The sequence below is a fragment of the Clinocottus analis genome, unplaced genomic scaffold (genome assembly GCF_023055335.1).
Source record: "Clinocottus analis isolate CAN_PGR_092001 unplaced genomic scaffold, fCliAna1.0.p SCAF_15, whole genome shotgun sequence".
NCBI classification, from domain to species: Eukaryota; Metazoa; Chordata; class Actinopteri; order Perciformes; family Cottidae; genus Clinocottus; species Clinocottus analis.
The window spans coordinates 7,970,710-7,994,140 of NW_027175876.1; the positions used below are offsets into that span (position 1 = coordinate 7,970,710).

At 39.7% G+C, this 23,431-nt stretch overlaps 1 protein-coding gene across 1 annotated transcript; it reads right to left on the reverse strand.

Moving 5' to 3' along the window:
- Nucleotides 1–218: 218 nt before the first annotated feature.
- On the reverse strand, nucleotides 219–5,837 carry LOC137785768 (mucin-5AC-like). Its single transcript, XM_068577249.1, has 12 exons — nucleotides 5,753–5,837; nucleotides 5,512–5,548; nucleotides 5,383–5,416; nucleotides 5,259–5,285; nucleotides 4,854–5,025; nucleotides 4,021–4,133; nucleotides 3,688–3,859; nucleotides 2,798–2,910; nucleotides 2,472–2,643; nucleotides 1,628–1,737; nucleotides 1,315–1,489; nucleotides 219–714 (listed from the first exon to the last, which is right to left on the reverse strand). The coding sequence occupies exons 2-12, from the start codon at nucleotides 5,521–5,523 to the stop codon at nucleotides 621–623; spliced, it is 1,194 nt and encodes a 397-aa protein (XP_068433350.1). The 5' UTR covers nucleotides 5,524–5,548; nucleotides 5,753–5,837; the 3' UTR covers nucleotides 219–620.
- Between the last annotated feature and the right edge of the window lie 17,594 nt (nucleotides 5,838–23,431).

Consider the following 23,431-nt stretch of genomic DNA (forward strand, 5'->3'; position numbering starts at 1 on the left):
GTGCTGGTTAGTGAACGGGTGTGTTGATAAAACATTCAGATTCACTCACACTGTTTTTCTCGCATCCAGCATTAGTGTTGGACTGCTATGCAGCACCTCCTACTGTCTGTATATCATATCTGCTCAAACCATCTGTCGTAAAAACACCAAATCATAACTTCCTTATAAATTCCTGAGATGATAGAAACAGTTGGTGTAAGTAAAACGTAATGTCAAAAGACATTTGCTGGCAGTTTTATTGATTTATTACAATACAAGATAACTATTTCATAATCACTAGAAAGAAAAGGGAAAAGATAGACTGATTAAGTGAATATGTATTTAACAAGACATTTTGGCATGTGAAAAGCAGATGCTGGAATACAATATTGAACTATGGCTTAGCTCCATTTAGCTTCAGGGCTCTTGTATAGAACAGAGCCATCAATGATATATATATTTGCTTTACCGACAAGTCAAAATGTCTGCTGCAAAAAAAGCGTATTGTACTTCCTCCACCTGGCACAATAAGAAAGAAAATATAACTTGAAAGAAAAATCCGACAAAAATGCCGATGATCAAAATGAATGTTGTCTGGTGTTATCCACCGCAGTGTTTTCTGTGGAGTCAGGCCTTTTTTTCTAGCATGGGCACCTGAACCGGACTCTGTAGTCACGGCACCGACCGCAGCTTTGGTCCTGATTGCGGCAAACAAATCCCTTGGTTGGAGAGGAGCTGAAAAAAAGATTACAAGCAGTAAGGTAATCAGTAACATTCAAAGCATTTATAACTTATTTTTAGTCTTGCATATTGTTGAAAACATGAATGAGTATTTATCTCTGATACTAAAAAAAAAAACACAATCTAGTATTGTCGGTTAAATACAAATTAAATCTCTTCATCATATTTTCTCTTTTGATTCTTGATGCCAGGTCTGAAATCATTTCAAATTCAAAATGTCTCAGATAGCAAACAACAATTTAAAGAAAGTGATCATAAATAAGGACTATATTAAATTGGGTTATTAGTGTTTCTTACTTTTCAGAGTACAAAGACGCTGCGATCTCAAACAAAAGAGTTAGCATAAGAATATATTGAGGCTCAGCTGAAACATTTAGACACTATGAGCCAGTTTCCTCGTGGGGCTCAAAACAATTTCATCTGATCTAATGTAAATCTCAAAAAGTTTCTATTCAATGTTTAAGCATTAGCGCCAGGAGGTACATCTTGGTAATTTGGAAAGTTAGGGACAGAGGTTTTAATATTGAGTAAGTATTGATTTAATATTTGGTGGTTGGAAGGTGGTTTAAAGTATTTCCTTGTGAGGCAACTTACTAAAAGATGACATTCCCTGCGGAGGCGGCTGGGGTATTTGTGTCAGTGGTAACAGCCTGAATAGCTAATGGTTTTTGGCAGATCTTTCCTGGGTTCTCTCTACGAAGATCGGCGAGAGTTTCCCAGTCTCCAGTTCCACTGGGATGGTCTCTGTTATGCCACGGGGTCCAGCACACTGCGAGAAACAACAAAAGAGAGGATGACTGGTGGGAAACTGCAGAGCAAAAGCAACATTTTAAATAAACACTTGTACGCAATATATCATCTTTGCATTAGTAGATTTACAATGAACATGAATGTGCTCACACAGTACCTTTGATTTTACAGTAAGAGAGAGGGCAGCGGAAACGAACGCGGTAATCTTGACAAAGCTTCCCTTTGCTTTGATCTTTGTTTCTGCAGACGAATCCTGAAAGGTCATTTCTGAAAGAAGAAGCACAGATTGGCACATAATGAAATTATTCTTGATCCCCAGAGGATGAATCCTCCTGACTTTGGCAATGCCGTCATCACCTTCCACCAATGAAACCAGCAAGTTCACATTTGTGGTTTTGAGTGTCATGTTTTAAAAGCTATTGAATGGATAACGGTTACAGTCGGTAAACACGTTAATTATTGAAATAATGTTTGATCACTGGGCTTTTGATCCATCATTAGTTCAAAATGTTAATTTAAATGCCAACATTCCTATCAGCCGCAGCTGTACCTGGTGTTCAGTGATAATTATCCAACGTTAGCATGCTAACGACCATGCTAAACGAAGATGATGAACGTTGTAAACATTATACCTTCTTAATATCAGCACGTTATCTTTGTCATTGTTAGAAATTAGCTCAAACAATATATTTTTAAATTAAAATGAACTAAAACATATTCAATATAAAACATATACTATTTGATTGTGACTGATGAATGACACTTATAGTGGATGCAATCTTTATATTGCACTACTACATAAATAGTTAAATAGTTTTTCTACGTAAGCTGCTATTTCCTGATGCTCAGTGTTTTGCAAGTAGAGGGCTGATCAACACAACAGAATATAATGTGGAAATATGTTTGTTCTCACAAACATGTCGAGGAGGAACATCAAGGCATCACATCCAGTAGAATACAATAACACTCATTGAAATGATTCATACTCGGTCAGAACTTACTTATAAATGACATTCCCTGCTGCAGCCACACTGAGCCCAGTTAGAGTTTGGGCCTGAATAGCTAATGGTTTTTGGCAGATCTTTCCTGGGTTCTCTTTGCGAAGATCGGTGAGAAGTTCCCAGTCTCCAGTTCCACTGGGATTGTCTCGGTCATACCACGGGGTCCAGCACACTGCAAGAAGCATAAAATAGAGGATGACTGGTGGGAAACTGCAGAGCAAAAGCAACATTTTAAATCTAGATGAACGCGGATGCACACAAACTATGAAAAGAAGGTTATATCATCTTTGCGTTAGCAGATTTACAATGAGCATGAATGTGCTCACCTTTAATATTACAGTGAGAGAGCGGGCAGCGGAAACGAACGCGGTAATCTTTACACCACTTCTTATTAAGTTGGTCTTTGTTTCTGCAGACAAATCCTGTAATTATGTCATTTCTGAAAAAAAGAAGCACAGAGTGGCACATAATGAAATCATTCTTGATCCCCAAAGGATGAATCTTCCTGACGTTAGTGATCCCCTCACCACCTTTCACCAGCACAACCAGCAAGTGGACATTTCTGTTTCTGAGTTTAGTACAATTATATTTGTGAAACATATTAATTAACTAAAATTTCTTTGTGATCACTGGGCTTTTGATGCATCACTAGTTCAAAATGTTAATTTAAATGCCAAAACTAATGACATTCCTATCGGCCTGAGCTGTACCTGGTGTTCAGTGATGATTATCTAATGTTAGCATGTGAACAAACATGCTAAACAAAGATGACGAACGTTACAAACATGATACCTTCCTAATTTCAGCACGTTCTCTGTGTCATTGTGTTAAAATTCAACTCAATCCAACCCTGTTCCTACAACCTCACACATGTTTTTTATTTTCATTATAACAAGCGATTAATATATATTTTGAAATTTAATTTATTTTAAGACATATTTAATATCAAATGTACTATTCTATTGTGACTTCAAAGAGAAACTGATATTAGAAGCAATCTTTACATTGTACTACAACACAAATAGATAGTTTGTCTACGTAAGCTGCTATTTCCTGATGCTCAGTGGTTTGCAAGTACAGGGTTGATCAACACAACAGAATATAATGTGGAAATATGTTTGTTCTCACAAACATGTCGAGGAGGAACATCAAGGCTTCACATCCAGTAGAATACAATAACACTCATTGAAATGATTCATACTCGGTCAGAACTTACTTATAAATGACATTCCCTGCTGCAGCCACACTTTGCCCAGTTAGAGTTTGGGCCTGAATAGCTAATGGTTTTTGGCAGATCTTTCCTGGGTTCTCTTTGCGAAGATCGGTGAGAGTTTCCCAGTCTCCAGTTCCACTGGGATTGTCTCGGTCAAGCCACGGGGTCCAGCACACTGCAAGAAGCATAAAATAGAGGATGACTGGTGGGAAACTGCAGAGCAAAAGCAACATTTTAAATCTAGATGAACGCGGATGCACACAAACTATGAAAAGAAGGTTATATCATCTTTGCATTAGTAGATTTACAATGAGCATGAATGTGCTCACACAGTACCTTTAATATTACAGTGAGAGAGCGGGCAGCGGAAACGAACGCGGTAATCTTTACACCACTTCTTATTAAGTTGGTCTTTGTTTCTGCAGACAAATCCTGTAATTATGTCATTTCTGAAAAAAAGAAGCACAGAGTGGCACATAATGAAATCATTCTTGATCCCCAGAGGATGAATCTTCCTGACGTTAGTGATCCCCTCACCACCTTTCACCAGCACAACCAGCAAGTGGACATTTCTGTTTCTGAGTTTATTACAATTACATTTGTGAAACATATTAATTAGCTAAAATTTCTTTGTGATCAGCCTGAGCTGTACCTGGTGTTCAGTGATGATTATCTAATGTTAGCATGTGAACAAACATGCTAAACGAAGATGACGAACATTATAAACATGATACCTTCCTAATATCATCACGTTCTCTGTGTCATTGTGTTAGAATTCAACTCAATCCAACCCTGTTCCTACAAGCTCACACATTTTTTAAATTTTTTTTATTATTGTGTAGTATAACAAGCGGTCAATATATTTTGAAATTTAATTTATTTTAAGACATATTTAATATCAAATGTACTATTCTATTGTGACTTCAAAGAGAAACTGATATTAGAAGCAATCTTTACATTGTACTACAACACAAATAGATAGTTTTTCTACGTAAGCTGCTATTTCCTGATGCTCAGCGGTTTGCAAGTACAGGACTAATCAACACAACAGAATATAATGTGGAAATATGTTTGTTCTCACAAACATATTGAGTAGCAACATCAAGGCTTCACATCCAGTAGAATACAATAACACTCATTGAAATGATTCATACTCGGTCAGAACTTACTTATAAATGACATTCCCTGCTGCAGCCACACTTTGCCCAGTTAGAGTTTGGGCCTGAATAGCTAATGGTTTTTGGCAGATCTTTCCTGGGTTCTCTTTGCGAAGATCGGTGAGAGTTTCCCAGTCTCCAGTTCCACTGGGATTGTCTCGGTCATACCACGGGGTCCAGCATTCTGGATCAAGATTTTTTTGAATTAAGACAAATTACCAACAAGACATTTGAACATGATCAGTAATTGCACATGTTATCATCAGTCAAATGTTGAAGAAAGATACCAAGACAGATGAAACTGTAACGTGTAAACTTCTTATGAACATAAATGGGATAGTCGGTTTGCTAAACAACAACAACAACAACAAAAGTGGATTGCCTCTAAAAAATAATTTATTATTTTGGTCCACTTACGGTTTAAAGGCTGGAAGCTTGTGCTTGCTGTTAAAGGTAATTTAGAAAAAAAAATAGAGTTTAATGTGACTGTCAATATTTGTACATTGAATCTTGACCATTGGAGGTATCGACATAAACTTACCAACAAACAATCCAGCAAAAATGGCAACACTTAACTATTTCAGAAAATAACAGGGTTACAATCACAGATATGGCATATGTCAAAGTGTGTAAATCTGCATTGACAAAAAAGAAAACAATAATACATTACCAGGTTGATCATGCTTGTAGATAGTGCTCTTCAAAAACTGTAAGGAAAGTTATTTGCATTTAGGAATATAAAATAAAAGTGTATGAGAATGAGAAAGAAAAGTACAGTGTCTCATTATCTAACATTGCATTCTCCATTGCTGTCATTGGGTGAAGGCAGCAGTCACCCTGACGGGTCACCGGTTTAAATAAGAGTATCTATGAAATTCTTAAACTTAAGTTCAGAAGAGACAATATGTTACCTTTCTCTGCAAAACAAAAGAGTCATAGGCAAAGGACGTCTCAACTGAACGGCTCGGTTGTGAAGCTCAGTGCGGCTGATCAAGCCTCTGCACTCAGACATCGGTTTGGAAGCTATTTAAATACTGTGATGGGTCAATTCACACGCTTACTGGAATTATGTGGTACAGAACACACCCAAAGAAAGAATTAAACAATGCAACTGAGCAAGATTTGTTTGCACAACAAGTTTCACCTGTGGGAGGGTTGAGGAAACAATGAGAACAAAATGTGTGGCAGTTATGTGTTCAACTACTGTTATTCTCAAGTCACTTTAATGCTTCTGTGGGTATCTCTCTCACACTGACAGATGCAAATAACATCAGTTGCATGTATTCTATAGGTCCACATTATTCCTCTATATGTGACTGAGGGGAGCACAATATTTGTTTTTATTCAATGTGGCAGTGGCACAACATGGCTGTAACGCCTTGTGCACAGAACAATGTCTATTATCCTGCAGGCTTCTTCGCTGCATATTTTGGGACCGTTTTAAATTTGATAATAAGTGTGTAATCGACAGAATGTTTAGACCTAGAGTGATGAGCTTTGTGACCACACAAACATACACAACTATGTATTTGCATTCAGCAGAGTCTTATCTCTCTAATAATATCAAGATGTTGTTGATTAGTTTTTGTTTAAAGGGCAAGGACAAGAGTCATCTGAAACTTCTCAGTCCTGATTGATTCATATTTTCTATTTGAGAGAAAACAATGGAAATGTGCTTAGAGGGGGCCGGAATCCTTTTTGTTGATTTTGTTTGTGTACAATATATACAGAAACACTGTAATGCAGCATAGTTTTTCCGGGATTGTCCTCACATACACCTAGTTCATAATTCAGCAAATGTATTAATCACAAATCAGTTTTGAGTGATGCAATACTGATACATCATCACCTTTTTTCATATGTTTAGGTTGTTAGCATCAACTTCAATATTCGCTTCCACCTGATCAATATTATATAAATTCAATACCTGTCAACTTTATTCAGGGAAAAACCAAAACAATAACGTTGTCAGCTGTAAAAAACATAAAAATGTTAAGGTTTTTGTGGAGGACCACATGCTTAAGAAAAAAGATTTGAAGTACCTGCTTCTGTGTGTGTGTGTGTGTGTGTGTGTGTGTGTGTGTGTGTGTGTGTGTGTGTGTGTGTGTGTGTGTGTGTGTGTGTGGATAGATAGATAGATAGATAGATAGATAGATAGATAGATAGATAGATAGATAGATAGATAGATGGATAGATAGATTGACATTAACTGAAAGAGTGCTTCAGACATCCTAGCTAGAGCTATCAGAATATGAACATTCACTACTGGAGTTTTACCCTCTTGTCCTTTGGAGAACGGTGGGTGACGCCTGAAATCGCAAAGCGAATGCCATAATCCTGTCAGGAATGTGGTTGTTTCTTGTAGTTAAAGGCAGCTGTCACGCCATCTCTGCAATTATAAAAGGATGATTCAGGTGCAAGCGGCTGATAGGAATAAGGGCTTTGTAGCACCTTTACCAGCATTACAGTTATTTTAGAAAGTGTAGTGTTGTGGTTACATACAATTGACATCTGGGTCGTAGGTACATCAAAAGTCTTTCTGTTTGAGAGGTTAACCTGCTTCCTTAAGATCTTCCTGGGTTCTACTTTTAAACAATGACATATTCATGTTCCCATCATTTTCTTAAATCTAAGTTTTAAAAGAGAAAACCTTTGTACAGTAGGTTGGCAGGTGCGTAAGAGAATACTAAGGGAATACAATATAGAACAAAAAGAACAACAAACTCTTGCACATTGTCTTCTTCACTTGCGTTCAAAGATATTTAGTGACAACGCTTTGATTCATCTGATGAAAGTCGATGTACCAAAACATTGTACCAACACTAAATATCGCTGAATACAAGTAAAGAAGTCAGGGTGCTGACAGTTTTTAGTTGTCTTTTAAATATATGTTTTAAAAAGTGCTAAATATGAAATACTTTATATGTGTGTATATGAATACAATCATATTTAGCACAAATTGAATTAATCCATTTTCAACAAGGGATTGTATTCTCTGATAAGTTGATTGCTTCTTACATTGTGAAGAATGTTCTCTTTAGAAACATTTAAAACACCACTTGAACTTTCTTTTTCAATGGAATTTGAGGAGCAAGGAAAGTTATTTAAAAAAAACACATTCTCAGAAAATTGTGCTGCACTTACACTGTTCTAAAGATTTCACAACATTTTTTTTTAGAAAAGCGACCATCTAAATAAAAAAACCTCTATGTATCTAAGTATGTACATAAATATATGATGCGTATTGTCAAAATGCTATATTTAATCTGTTCTCAAGTGCTTTCACATCGATTACCAGTTTCTCTCAGGCGATTCTCATCAAGTCACAGCTCCCGGCATTGACCTGTTTGCCTTCCGTTATTAAACACACAACACATTGCTGCCCTATTTCAGTATCCACCCTCTGCACTGCTTGTGCAAACACTAATTAATTGCCCTTTGAGGAGAATAGCTACCTCCCTCTGTTCAATAGCAGCTGGGGATAGTCTTTGACTATTCATACATCAGCATTAAACTTTGTCATCTGAAGGGGCCACTGTAACATTTTACACTAAATTGTGCTTTGGACTGGATGCCAAAGTACAAATGACAGCATGGTGTAGACTCATTTATCATCCCCCCTCTCTCCATACACACACTTCCCTCTATACCCCCCCCCCCCCACACACACACACACACACACACACACACACACACACACACACACCTCCAGTCTCTCTCACTCTCTCTCTTAACCCGTCTCCATGGAAATCATTGGTGAAAAAGCTGACTGCGGACTTTCGGTTGACCATCAGTTTATACGGATGGAGCTCTGAGAAAACACTTTTTTTTTGGGAGCATCTCAAAGACATACACACTTTCTTGTTCGTCTATCGTTGTGAGAGCTTTCCACTGCCCCATGGACAGCATTCATCTCATAACGTCAACGTAACCTGTCCGCCACATTCATATGGAACCAATTCATACAGGAAGTAGTGATGCTCATTAAGTTGCGGGGCCTTATAGGGTAAATAATAAATAAATATATGCTTAACAACCTTAAGATATTGTTTAGGCACACAAATTCATGACTGAAATTAAACGGAGACATGTTTTGTTAGAAATATTTTTTTATTCAGTAAAAAGGAAATAATTATAGTTGCAGGGAAACGAGTTGCGAGGGAATATTAATGACAAAGGAAAAATAACTAGAACCAATTATGAATCTTAAATAATTATGTATTACATATTAAGCTGAAACAAAGGCTTTACTAAAAAGACTACATTATATTCAAATTTCCTAAAATGTCCTATCAAACACAAACAAGGCAACATGGTCTGGTTTAATTGGAGGTTTGGGAGACAGACTACGTTGAGGTTTGCCCAGATGTGCTTTCAGTAACTCACATCAGGTGCAACACAGCAATCCTCAAAACAGAAATGGTGCCGTCCAGCCTCTTATCCCAGTGTTTTTCCATTCATGCATAATGACATCACCACGGGTGCCTTGCTTCCCAACAGTGGCACTCCACTTAACCTAAAGAAACAGGGAATTAATAACAAAATAATCAAGACAAATACAACAAAACAAAGTTTGTTGAATCATATCAATTCATAAAAACTCTCAGGCAAAACAGGGCACGGCAAAACAGAACAAAACAGAGGCAAAACAGGACCTAAAAGAACAAAACAGGGAAGGGCAAGTCTGGGCAGGGCAAAACAGGTCAGGTGACCTAACTGCTATATGGCGTAATTACATACAGTATACGTTCCATGGAGGGGAACACAGAAGTTGTTGTTTTCCAAAACTTCCTCATTCCTTTCCACCACAGTGACAGGTCAGGGGCCAAAAAAGACTGAGGCCATGAGAACAGGTGCCTTTTATAAGATGGCACAGATTAGGACATTTCTTTGTGGGTGATTGATTCTGCTCCATTCTCTGGAAAGCATTTCCTGCCACACATTGCAAGACTACAGTATTGTATGTGACCTTACAATGCTCCACACTCACCTCTAATAAAACAGGCCCTTTAGGGGGTCACAAAATTAACCACTCATGCAATTAGCTGTCACTATTGCTACTCCGAGTCACTAACTGGTGGTACATTTTGTATAATATGGGTCGGGGGGAGGAGGGGATATCTGTTCAATTGTTTTGTTTTCACATGTTGCCTTTTTATTGTTGGAGCCAAAACAATCCTGATCCAATAAAAAAACAGTGGAAACTATTTTATAATCAGTTAATTGCCATAATTAATCCACTTATTTGCCAGTACAGTCATTTTGTGAGACGTTCCAGTAATGACAACCATGTACAGTGTTCTCTTCCTGTGTACACACAGTATCCTTTGAAAGAAGAATGCCGTCTGAAGATAATTATGTAAAGTAGAGGTAAGGAGATTGAAATGTTCAAAGGCTTTAATTATCACCGGAACTAAAAATAAAGGCTGGACAGGCACAGCACTTATGAGAAACCGGTTTTGATAATGTGCCATTTAAATGCATCGCTTTGTGTCTGGCACATGCTCAGGTTGCACAAAATGTTCCTCCAATTTCTTGTTGCTTATTTATTGGTTTTGCTTTATTAGTGCATTCAGACTGTAAGCTGCAACTGACAGCAATCGTTATAGAAACTGCATTAAAAATCGAACACATGTACATGTGATTTTGTGTTATGTGTATTCCCAAGATAAGAATTTAGATAAAAGTGTAAGAACTCATTGATTTGTTTTCTTAGGGCAGCAAAAATGTCGGTAACCTGCTCTTCAATGCATGATGTAGCTCCACACACACACACACACACACACACACACACACACACACACACACACATACACACACACACACACACACACACACACACACACACACACACACACACACACACACACACACACACACTTGCCTGCACTTGTGCGTATACTATCTAATGTTCACTCATACAAACCTTGTATTGCTTTTAACTGTGCCTCTGTGTGGAGTGTGACTGTCAGTAGTGCTCTCATACGTCATCATTCGTCCTGCATCCTGACATCCATTCAATCAAACGCCGGCCTCTAGGATTGAACCAGAACCCTTCTCCACAGGGACGACTGTTACCATGGTAACAAGGGAGGTGTGCGTGTGTGTGTGTGTGTGTGTGTGTGTGTGTGTGTGTGTGTGTGTGTGTGTGTGTGTGCAACCCAACAACAAGACAAAGGATGCAATGTTGTCTTGATGTTTTTTCAACATCAACTTTGTGTTAGTTTATCAGTCTCTTCTTGTTTCTTTCTGTCTGGTTTGTCCCCGTTGCGGGGGAGTATATGTGTCTCTATCTCTCACTTACAATTCTTAGGCTTGTCTGTAATTGTGATGTGCCACAGGTGTGACAGAATACAAGGTTTCTGTTGCCAGCTCACCACCTTCCAGAGTAGATCATCTCCAGAGTAGTTTTTCAAATGTGGGCTTGGTCCTCTTAGAGCTGTCACTATTGGGCTCTTCTCCGCGCTCATGCACAGCTGTTAAGATTGTTTTTTGGCTTGTGCCCTGCATGGGTCCCCTCATGTGTTGGCATTTGCGACATGCGACAGCCGTGCAACTAAGTTCTGCTCCTATTTTCCATCAGCATTTATTTAGCTGCCATAGGTGGAGCCGAAGGAGCCCACATCTTAGAGGGCTACACTTGTGCTCTGCCAGCAGCTGAACCAGGGTGCGTTCTGATGGCACCAGTAGGACCAATAAATTCTCTTCCTGAAATAACAGTCGATGAATCAGAGGAGTTGGGGGGGGGCCATGATCGGTGGAAGAAGAGTGGAGAGTGGTCTTGTGTGTTCATGCAGAACCCAGAGTGTGCATTGTGCATTCTGCCGTGCGGTGATAGGATCCACCTTCTCCTTACGAAACCTATACAACAACATTTAAACAGGAGAAGGCGCATTGGTGGTGGATACACAGTACGGCCCTACTGAAGATGACACAGGATCTTTTTCCCAGGTTGCCAGTTCTGACTGCAGAATTTGTCTTTTGTGCTGAACTGGATCGAGGCGGCGGCGACCAAACCACCTCTCACGTAGAGGCCTCCTGACATCGAACGCAGCAGACGCATCACTGTCACCACTCTGTGTTGAGCAACGTGTAACAACGGAAAGTTTAGCGCAGATTGCATCCTGACTCAGAAGCCCTACCCTACTGACAAACTGGAGCGTGTGGCGTCTTAAAACTGACTCTAACATTCATGAATATGAGCTGGCTGCGCTGTAAGCGGGCAGGTGTACGTCAGCGTAGCGTCTGTTGACATGTCTGCAGCCAGCTTGCAGCATTCTACCGCTGTTGGTAGACATCTCAGTTTATGTTGTTAAATCAGGTACAATGATCATTGTGCTACACACAACGTTAGCTAAATAGCACTTAACACAAAGTACAATTGAAGCTTTTGAAGTAGTTTCACATAAACCACATTATTGGACAAATTAGAATTTTGTCTTGATGATGGTGTTAGATTAAAAGTCAGAAGAGATATTACAATTCAGCCTGAAAGGGGACATGCATTTTTCATAGCTCATTTAACGCAAACCACAATGCCGACTTCATGGTGTCGCTAGCGGAAAAGTCATGGACTCACCAACATCATGAGGACTTATCATGCGTGAACCATGATGGTCTCACCGAGATTTTGAACAACCAATAGTTGAGATCTTTCAGTCAGGGTGGTTGGCCGACATTTTATATCAAAATGAATTGAATTAAAATAACTTGAAAAGCTTAAATTCTGTAATTTAGAATACACATCTCGATAATTAAAATACATTTTTTCACGCAATAATTAGGATTTCAAAATTGCATTCAGCTCTCTGTGATTATAATCCTTCCCAGGGCTGTAGTCCGAAGTCATCCAGCAAGTTACATGAAGCCGACTTATTATTTTTACTTGACATCCTCTTTTCTCTGTGAGTAATTAAAGCGAGCATTTGGGCACTGCCAGTGACAGGAGGTCCGCTGAGATAGCCAGTGGTCTAATTAGAAGCTCATATCTCCATTCTCATCTATAAAAACACTTGTCACCCGTGCTTTAACACCAGCTGTGGTTTAAGAAGCCTGCTGCAGAATAGCTGTTTAATGAAACCCTTTAGCTGTAGGAGTTTCAAGGGTACTGAACAGCAAACAAAACAACACACTCAGGAGAATTGAGGTTTGTTTTCACTTCAGTGCTATCTCTGAAATTATGATTAATCACCTGGGAAGAAGAGACTTCTAAAAACGAGCCATGCTTCTCACATGAAAATGTAGAACGACACATGGTCATCGTTCATGAATGCTGGTTCATCACATTTGGTGTTTCTTGCGGACGCAGGGCGAGTATAACTGATAAAATATTAACCACGAGAATATTTATTCAAGTGTTTTCGTTCTTACCCGACAGGCCTCAAGCAAGTGCTATGACCTGATTCATTAAGCCAGAGGATCATATTTACGCGGCTCAGATCTGTATTATTTCTCATTCACAGCCCTCACCGTGAGGGCTGTGGACCGCGTCACTGCCGACTGCCAGTCTGTACTGTTGTGTGGGGCTTGCCTGCTGACAAATGGCCCAGAGGAGAGGTCCAAGAAGAGTCCTGTCAGAGCCAGTCAGCACTGTGCTGCTGCATACATCTGAGGAGATAATGGGGGCGGTGGAGGGAGAGCAGAGGAACAGAGAGAAGAATGTTCACAAAATATCCTCTCACAAGATTCACTACAGAGCATAAACTGCATAAAGATCATTCCCTGCAACAGACATTGAATCAATTTCTGTCAATGCATCCTTTAACAAGACGCTGACGCTCAAAATATGTCTGCAAAAGATTATCAAAAAATGAAATGGATGGAGCAGGCAACATCCAGCACAATAAAGGCCAAAGATAAAGATGCAGAAAGTGCAGTGATGAACCCCCGGTGCAAGCACTATGGCAAATGGGGTTAACCAGTGTACAATTGAAAAGCTATCCATACCAGCTTGATTTAGAGTTGTATTGATTGATTATTCAGGTCAAAACTGCTGACTGAGTCTGGTTATGATCCAGGGAATGCGAGAGGGAGAGACAGAGAGCAAAAGTTCAAAAGGAGACTTGATGTTTGGCACGTGGAAAAAAAGAGGCTGTAATGATCCTATAATGTGAATGTGAGCTGTATTGTTATGAGTGATTTAAATTGGGGATATTACCAGAAGAGGAAAATGGTAAAAAATTAAAATAAAAAAAAATTAAAGATCTGGGCTCAGAAGCAGCACAGCATTATTTTGCTTACACACACATCAATGTTTAGTTTATTATGTTAGTCTCGTGAAATGTTGAATGTTGGTTTTATTTTTTAATAAATGATCACAACTCTTCAATGACTACGGCTGAATTGCAACTAAAATGTACATTTTTCAAAGAGATATGCATGTTTGGACCATCTATATTTGTCATATTTTACTGCAGAGCAGGGTGGCAAAGTAAACAGCCAAACAGTCCCTCATCATCCAGTTAAAGATTATGCTGCTGACGTGTCCTCGAGCAAGACGCAGAATCCCTGAGAGGCAGCAGTGCTGGAAAGTCACTCGGAAGTGAATCTGTCCCCTGGGAATTAAGCAAGTCTCAGTGAAAAAAATATTTACAAACTCTAGAGCTCACATAGAGCTCAATGCGTCCAACAGCAAAGATTCACATTAGGACTCACATTAAAAACCAGGATGTGCTGAGTGCAGTGTTTTCACCTTAATATTGCCGCTTCACCCTGATATTATGTATTATGAATCATTTCATTGTAAACATCCCGCAGTGATGCTCCAAATTCCAGATTCGGTACAACAGCCTGAAGTGGTTTGTGTGTTGAAAGCTCTGCCTTTGTACAGCACTACTGACACTATTCTGGTGGGGGAAAACACATACACTAGCAGTAATATAAGTCAAGGTTCATAATAAGAACACGGGAGGACAAGTAATACATCCATAAACCCTCCCTCTCTCCTTCAAACAAATTTGTAAGTTACACAGGGACACATGAGCGTGTGCACACGCCCGAGCATCCCTCTTGGCTTGCGTTGCAACTCTATGATAGAAAGATGTTTCACTCCAGGGGTGCAGTATTGCATTGTCAGATGTGTGTGACAGATATTAATGTCGTAGAGGAACATGATGGATGGAATTCCTTTATGATGTTGCTTTTCTATCTGCTCTGCCTCCCAGAGCCTGGCATGCCGCAGACAGCCCTTTAATGAGCTCTGGAAACATCCATATCCGCTGACAGCCCTTCCTTAGCGGCCTCTTTGCCTAAAAACGGTCTGATGGGCACTGACTCCGAGGGAGATGGGGAAAGTCAGTACACACACGACAACAGGAGATGTGTCCTCCTCCTTTAATTATGAATGAGACTGTGATTGTGGAAGTTTAACATGTGCTATATTGCAGTGAAAAAAAGTAACGTATCCTCATAATATCCTGGTCATGCTTCAAATTTATGAAATAACAAGAACACAGAGCTCTGATGATACATTATGACACAGTCTTTTCATTTATTAGACACAGATCATCACGTCTCTGTCTGTCATGCTCACATCACACCCCATGCTGTCAATTATGTGTTGTATTGTCTGCATAAGCTTTCTATGCACAACTTGTGCTAATTATACTGAAACAAGATTATGAAACTACTATTGATAATTGTTGTCTAAATTCATTACACATCCATTAAGTAAATGATCATACTCATTACAAGAAAGATTGCTTGACAACTGGATTTCTACCTGCTACCTCTAAATAGGCAACTGCATCTTATAAACACATTTATATAAATACAAATATAATGAGAATCACCTTTTCATACACGTAGAAGAAATGTGCCTCTTTTTTGTGCATTTCTCTTAATGAACTTGCAAAGACACATCTTAAGATGTTTGTTGCTCTGGTGCAAAGAAATACATTACAATGGATGTACATTGACTGGATTAATTTGTGCACTTAGTACAACTGTGCTGTTTGTACAGCATGGATGATTTTAATTAACGATAGCAAGTCATATGCAAATATTGAAGGAAATGTGCTATAATTAAAAAGTGGACAAATATAATTATATCATATGGGTAATCTAACATCGTCTAATGTTATTTATAATTGTGTGATACATTAAGGGTAGAGGGTTATTATCGTGTGAGAACAAAGATAAATATTTAAAAAGTAGTCATGTAGAATATGCAATTGTGTTAGTAAACAACTCATGTCAATGTATCATTATTACACTGGCTGTATAAGTGTGCATTCATTATTTATAAACTCTATAACAGTAATTTTAGGACTTCTGATGAATCCTCTGCAGTTCAGAACAACTAAGCTGACACCTAGTGGTGGAAATAAGGACCAGCTGCTGTACAGTAATTTTCTCTTCTCCTTTTGATCGATCCCAGGAGCGAGGTTCCATCTTGTCCGCAACCATCCAGGGTGATCTGATGACAGGATTAATTAATCGGTCTGGTCCAAGGAAAAGCAGCAGGGCTCGATGAACCCTGGTTCAGTGAGTGAAGGTCAAATCTCAAAAGAAGAAAAGCTGCCCCCCTATGGTGCAACAGGAACACAGCACTGTTCTTCTACCGTGATTTGTGTATATGGTATAACGGCAGATCAGCACCCAGTTTAACAAAACACACACTTTGTGATTGGACTATACTGTGACTGGATTGCTCATGAATATGTGGGGTATTTGGCCCAAACCACCAGGCCATGGGGCACTCAGGCTTATGTATTTATTTTATTTTTTGACTTGGTCAGTGATGGAATGATAAAGGGAATAACAATGTTTGTATGTCACTGGTCCACCAACCTTTATCACAGTGACAGATATTCAGACAGCAACCAAAGTAAGAACATAATCAAAGAAACCTTTAAAATAATCATGTCTGAAGAAGTCTAAATAGAAAGATTGAAATAGATGTTAAATAGACAGAGGGAGTTATATATTTAGCAGGGGCAGCAACATTATTCTGCTGTCAGCTCTCATGGTAATAACTAAAGTGATAAAACACAAACATTTCCCTTTAAAAGTATAAGGGTAAAATGTTAACAGATAATGAAACTTTCCCAGGTGATTAATTACATTAAAACACATTTTGGCATCATTTATTTTGGTTATTATACTCCCATTTCGTTAATTTAGGACACATATACGGACGCCAATAGACGCAGAGTGAAATAAATACCCAAATGTGGATGTGTGAATGGTTTCCTTACCACTAGTCTGAAAGATGACACAATAGCCCCACACTCTCCTCTCCACTGCTTTTGTCTGTTGACTTAAATCCATCTCTCGGCCCTCATACTCTTTCTCTGCTTAAAGTAGCCTGCGAAGGTGCTTGAAACAGTCGGTCCGTTATAAAGACACAAGAGGGCGCCATAGTTCTTCAGCTGATCTGGCTATTTTTCTCAGCCTCATGGTCTCCATGTTGTTGAACATCAACACAAATGTGTTTTAGTGGCTTTTCTGCTCTGTGCTGTAAATGTATAAAGCATCACACCATTGTTCATAGATCCACTGAAATGTAGTTAACACTGCCCGAGCATTTTGTCTAGCATTACTAGTCTGAAGGAGAATCAGGCATTAGGAATTCTGTGCCCAAACTGAGGACCGCCACCTGCTCGATGGAGGTCAGTAAGGCGTACAACTGCTTCCTTTCTGCAGGATATTAACACCTGTATATCTGTCCATCACAGGCCTCACACCGCAACAAGTGAAATCATCCACTTCCTGTGAGCGCCTTCTCACTCACCTCTACGCTTTATTGTTCATCTCTGATGTGTGACAGCGTGCATCCGAGAATGTATCTGTGCTGACGCATGATTGGTAGAGCCCTCCTGCTGCTGCCGTCTCCTCCAGGAAGTAGGCATTTCTGCCCAGTTCCTGTCTTCCTCGCTGACCCTGCAGTCAAACATGTGCATATTTACAGGCAAGGGAGCGCCGGGAGAAACACTTTAAATTCAGATAGAGGCTGAGCTTAATGGCTGCATTGGAGGGATAGTGATATCTGTTGATTTCTGTTTGATCATACTAGGAAGCCAAGGAAAGAGTAGAGATTACAAGTAGAAGAGTAAGAGCATGGCAGGACTGGCGAGGTATTTAGGAGAAAAAGGGGGTTCAAGACTGGGAAAAAGTATTACAGCCTGTTGTTTTGTCTCTTTTTGAATGAAGGATTCATGTGTGTAACGGCAGGATCATTCTACGTTAAGTTCATGTTTTACTGTATCAACTGAAAATCTAGAAAACCAATAAAAACCCAGAAATTTACATTAAGCCTGTCTGTATATGCAACTCTCTCGGCCACATCTCTTCCTCTATTCAGAACCAAAAGGGGGTCCATTCTCTTGTTCCTCGTCCAAGGAAGATAGGAAAGAGCCCGGGCGCTGGAGACTGGAGGGTAAATATTTGTTTTGTGGTCTCTCCGTAGAGCTCCAGACCTCAGTGTGCCTCTTAAGAAAACTTTCTCCCGCACGGGAGCAACCAAAGCAAACAATCCCACATCGCGCCGTCTGGCTCGCCGTGTACCCTCGTGTGTTTGTTTGTTCAGACAGCCGCCATGACAGACGGAGGAACACTGGAAGAGAAGAAATCTAAAGAACGAGAGAGAGAGGGAACGAGAACTGCAGGAGGAGGAGGAGGAGGAGGAGGAGGAGGTTGATCTGTTTCATGAGACAGAGGACTGATATAAGACTACACAGATGGTGTGCTTGTCCTATTCCCTAAAGCTTTGCTCTCTGCAGACATGGGTCCAACAGTATTTAAAAATAATTCTTAGCATATGTTGTCGCCTTCTTAGTGTCTAAAAAGACAAACTACACCACACAGGACAACAGGAGTGTGAGGAAAATTTACAAGAGGAACGTGTTTGGTGAATGACAGTTATGGATGCTTCACTGTCTCTGAGAACTTCATGACAGTATTTTAAGAGTCATTTTTGGGGGGCCTTAATACTGATGATACCTGCAGTAGACTCCAACAAAAAATATGTTAGAAGTAACCGCTACTACATGTCTGCATCATATTTAGAAGATGTAAAGTCTTCATTTTGTTTGAATTGTTATTTTTAAGCTTTTCGTGTTCATTATTTGGCAAAAAATAGTATCTTAACTATCTCAAACATCTGTTTCGTGTGTGCGTGCATGCGCATGTGTGTGTGTGTGTGTGTGTGTGTGTGTGTGTGTGTGTGTGTCTCCTCCCCTCAGCTCAGGCCCATTTTGTTGTGTGTGTTGGGAGCAGAGGGGTTTGAAGGAGCAGATCAGAGGACGCTGTAGAGGCTCACTGAGCACTGGGGTGAGATTATCTCCCTCACAGAGGAATCAAACTGACCTGGGAGGCATGCCATCAGAAGGACAGATGGATAAGAACTATTGACCTGCTGACCTGCATCAGATTCTCACTAACTCATGCTAATTCGCATGCAAATTGGTACAAATGCTCAGTCTGACTTTTCCGCCATTTCTTTCTGTCGGTTACTCCATGTTCTCCTCTATTTCTTTTTTTTTTTTTTAAATTTACGCACTTCTTCCACAACACATATTGTGCATGCATACAGTAACACACATAAAGACATAAACACACACAAACACACACACACACACACACACACACACACACACACACACACCAACATGCAAACACAATCTCCCTTGTGGCGTGCCCTCATGGTGGTCGGTTGCACTTCTAAAGGCTTAATCTGTTGGTCCCACCTCCCTGGTTAAGAGAACAAAGGCCCCTCTCCCCTAACATAAAGGGAGCTCACACACCCCTACACACACGTCCGATTTCAGCTCCAGACGGACCACCCATCTTTGAAGACCATTGCCTCACACATAGACAGCGACAGCGGCTGTGTGTCAATGACAAGAGTGTCGAGCAACTACTTATGTCGATCCATACATAAAAGTCTCTTTTCCATTTTTTCCCAGAGTGGGCAGTTCACACACTCTAAGGGGGCATTTTGTTTTTGTGATAGAAAAGGCGATCAAGGGATTCCACGTTGAGGAGTCCCTAGAAAGCTTTGATCCAAAGATTTGCTGGGACATGTGGCCCCAGTGGTGGAGAGATTATTGTCTGACCACTGAACAGAATTATCGCAATTCTTGAAAAGGATCAGATAGACAATTATTCTTTAAAGAGCAGCCATTCACAACAACCACTTTAAAGGTCAGTAGATGCTGTATTGGAAGATGTCAGTCATGCTTAAAATGACTAAGTTTACATTATGCAGCCAGGAGCAAACTGTTACTTTCTGTGTTGATTTAATTTTCCCTGTGGTATTTTATAATGGAATTGTATTATTTCTTCGAGTGAGCTGATGTCATGGAAGTTACCATCCCCTGCTATCCAGCCAGCTTTATACTGCTCATAGTAAACAAAGAGAAACAACACTGTGTAGCCCTTTAAGATTGTGTATGAGAACAGCTACAATAAATAAACTTCAGGTTGTACAGTCTATTGTAAGTGCGTACAGAAGACAATATTTCCAGTATTTTTCAAAGTTGATTCACTGCGTAGTTCCTCCCTCCACACTCTGTCGCTATAAGAGCAAAGTTAGTGTGTGCCAGTGGTAAAGATGCACATTTTAACCCTGACAGTGCAATCTAATTCCAGCTGGCAACCTTTGCATATCATCGCCCTCTTTCTCCCTGACTTCCTGTTCCTTTATGTTGACATTCAATCATTTAGGGGACACATTTCCATTTAAAAAAACTTTAAAGCAACAGTTTAATTATTTGGAAATAGGCATATCTTCCATTAGTTCGATGAAAATGTTGATAACACTAAGGTCTGCGTGGTAAAAATAAAGCTACAGCCAGTGGACAGTTATCTTGGATTAGCTTAGACTGTAAGCAGGGGGATAACAGTTAGTGCACTAATTAGATTATGTCATTTTTGTTGAATCAATTAAAAAAACAATGGGCAAAAACGATACATTGAAGCTTTCAAGCGGCATATGTGCTGGACTTCTTCTTGGCCTAAAGACTGTGCTGATTACCAGGAAGCAACTGCGCCCAGCCAATAAATAGTCCAGCACATAAACCCTCAAATAACACAACTATTTACAGTTTTTGTACAGATTAAAGTTATAACATGAGCAGCAGCAGGCGTAATGTGTTACCTTTCGACAGAGCCGGATTAACTATAACTAACTATAACAATTATATTCTAATATAAAAGAACTATCTTTACGCTAAAGCCAACCAGGTGTTAGCTATATCTTAAACATACAGAATCCCGTTTTTTTTTTGGTGTTCATGTGTCTTAATGGTCCCAGAAGAGACCGCATGCTGGATATTCCCTCGTGGATAACGCCAGTGTGCGCCATAAGCCTTATACTGCTCCATTGGCTGAGTAACTGCATTTGTTTGAGCTGAGATTTCTTCCCGTTTACTCACAGCCTCTGCCGAGTTGCCAGCCAGATCTCCATAATCCGCAAACAATTATCATATTTGCCTCAGCGGACGACTCAGGTTTTTGTTTACGGATTCAAAATTAACAATTTACACAGCTGGGTTTGTAGCGAACACCTTTCTCGGCTGGCAGCGCTCCATCTGGAACCAGAACAGGAGGGTTGATAAAAGATGAAGTAAACATACGCAAATGAGTCTTCGACAAATTGAACAAATATTGTGTTTTTTCATTTGAGTAAACTTTAAAATTGAATGAATAGGAAAATAAACAGACTTAAAGACAGAGAAAAAAAAATAGATTCAATCATTCTAATTTCACTTTAGTGGACAAAAAATATAAAAACCAACATTGAAATGTAAAAGTATTTAAACAACGGAATATGTTATGTATCCTTAAAAAATGGAGCATGTATGTTTTTAAGAATAATCAAACTACTCACACTAGTCTCAAAATGTTCAAATGTATTAAAGAAGATAATTGTTTGGCAAAGTTTAGCGAGTGTGTTGCTTTTAGTAAGTTGTTTGTGTGCGTGACCTCATGTTTTAATGGGTTTGGCAGGCACAGACACATCATGTCATGGATGTCTAGAGGCCATGGACCACTAATTCCAGCAATTCTCAATTATTCTGTTCAACAAACATAGGTCCAATATTAGTACGGTAATAAAGAACTGCACTTTGATTTAGACAAACTTACAGAGGCCGAATTCCAGAGTGCAAACTATTTGCTCATGTGTATCTCGGAGGTATCTTTGCCACCGAACTGATTATCAGTTTGGGGAACAACACATCTTTCAGTCGTGCTTTAATGCACTTCCATGCAGGTCATTTACATTCTCTGGGGCTCACAGCGCGGCCAACGACCAGTCACATGCCGGCCGATTTGCCAGTGCTGTTTGGCAAACTGTGAATGGGAAAACTAATTGGACACTAGAAGTACTGGGCAACAGGTTTTAGTTTGTCAGCTCTGCTGATCGTGCCAAATCTTGAATCACGGTTTCAATGTTTGGCACGCAAATCTCTGTATCAACTGGCAAGTCTCGCGGTTTGGCTTTAAGATTTTATAAAAACATGGTCTGCTGAGCGGCCGCTTGTTGACGTTAAGGGGAAGGAGAAAGGATGCATGAGGAGAGAGAAGGAAAGCAGGAGGAGGTGACAGCAGAGTCACAGAAAATTAAACTCAAGAGCAAAAGCATGAAAAACTTCACGCGATAAGCAATTAAAAGTGACATCATCGACCTGTTCCACTCTCTCACCCACCTATCTCCATTATGCAGATGGAAAACACTCACTTTTTACACATGAACACTCATGTTTCCCTCATGTTGCCCATTATTGCACCAACAAAGCCGAGCTCTGTTGAGTCACACGGAGATCTGCTTGGTAATTGCATCGGAGAACTCATTCACACTGAAGTGTTCATGACTGGTCATTTTAAATGACCACTAGCGTCTCTGCTTCTCATACGGTTCCTCCATCCCTTAATCCTACTGTTTTTCTCCACAGGTGATCACTTCAATATTGTGTTGTTCCCAATGCTCAACATCAGTGGCCCTCAGAAGATGTGTATTTCAGATCTTGAAATATATATTGAAAATTGCATTAGTTAGCTGGTGTCTGTCAGCTGTATGTGAACCCTTCTTATCCTTCTTCCTCGGCATGGGTATCGACAGATGTGATGTTTCCATTGGCCTTTCAGAGAAATGAAGATGAGCAATGACGTTACGTCTCTCAATATGCCTTTGGATTATTTCAAGATGTCAGTAAATCTGTGAACACATCAAATTTCACACAAGCAAAATTCCACTTTTTAATGATGATAGAATATGTCACTCCCCTTGTTTAACTAGTTTGAAGGAGAAGGCTCATCGACAGCACATTATTCCCCCAACGCATCAAACACTGCAACTTGTTCAGCATCAACAACTCCAAACCTAACTACATGTGTATTTTGCGTTTGATGTATTGGATGGTTGTGGTTTCAAGAGCAATGAGCTTTCACACTGGCGCTATTCCCTGATCTACAGACAACAGCGACTGCTGAGTTCCTCCTCAGAGAGAGGTTCCCAATTTTGCACTGTAAATAAAATCCTCCTTGATGTATTATTGAAACAAGATAAAGGACATGTAAATAAGAAATGTATTGCATGTTTTGTCTGCTTCGAGAAAGGGCTTAACACATCCAGAACCGATGTATTC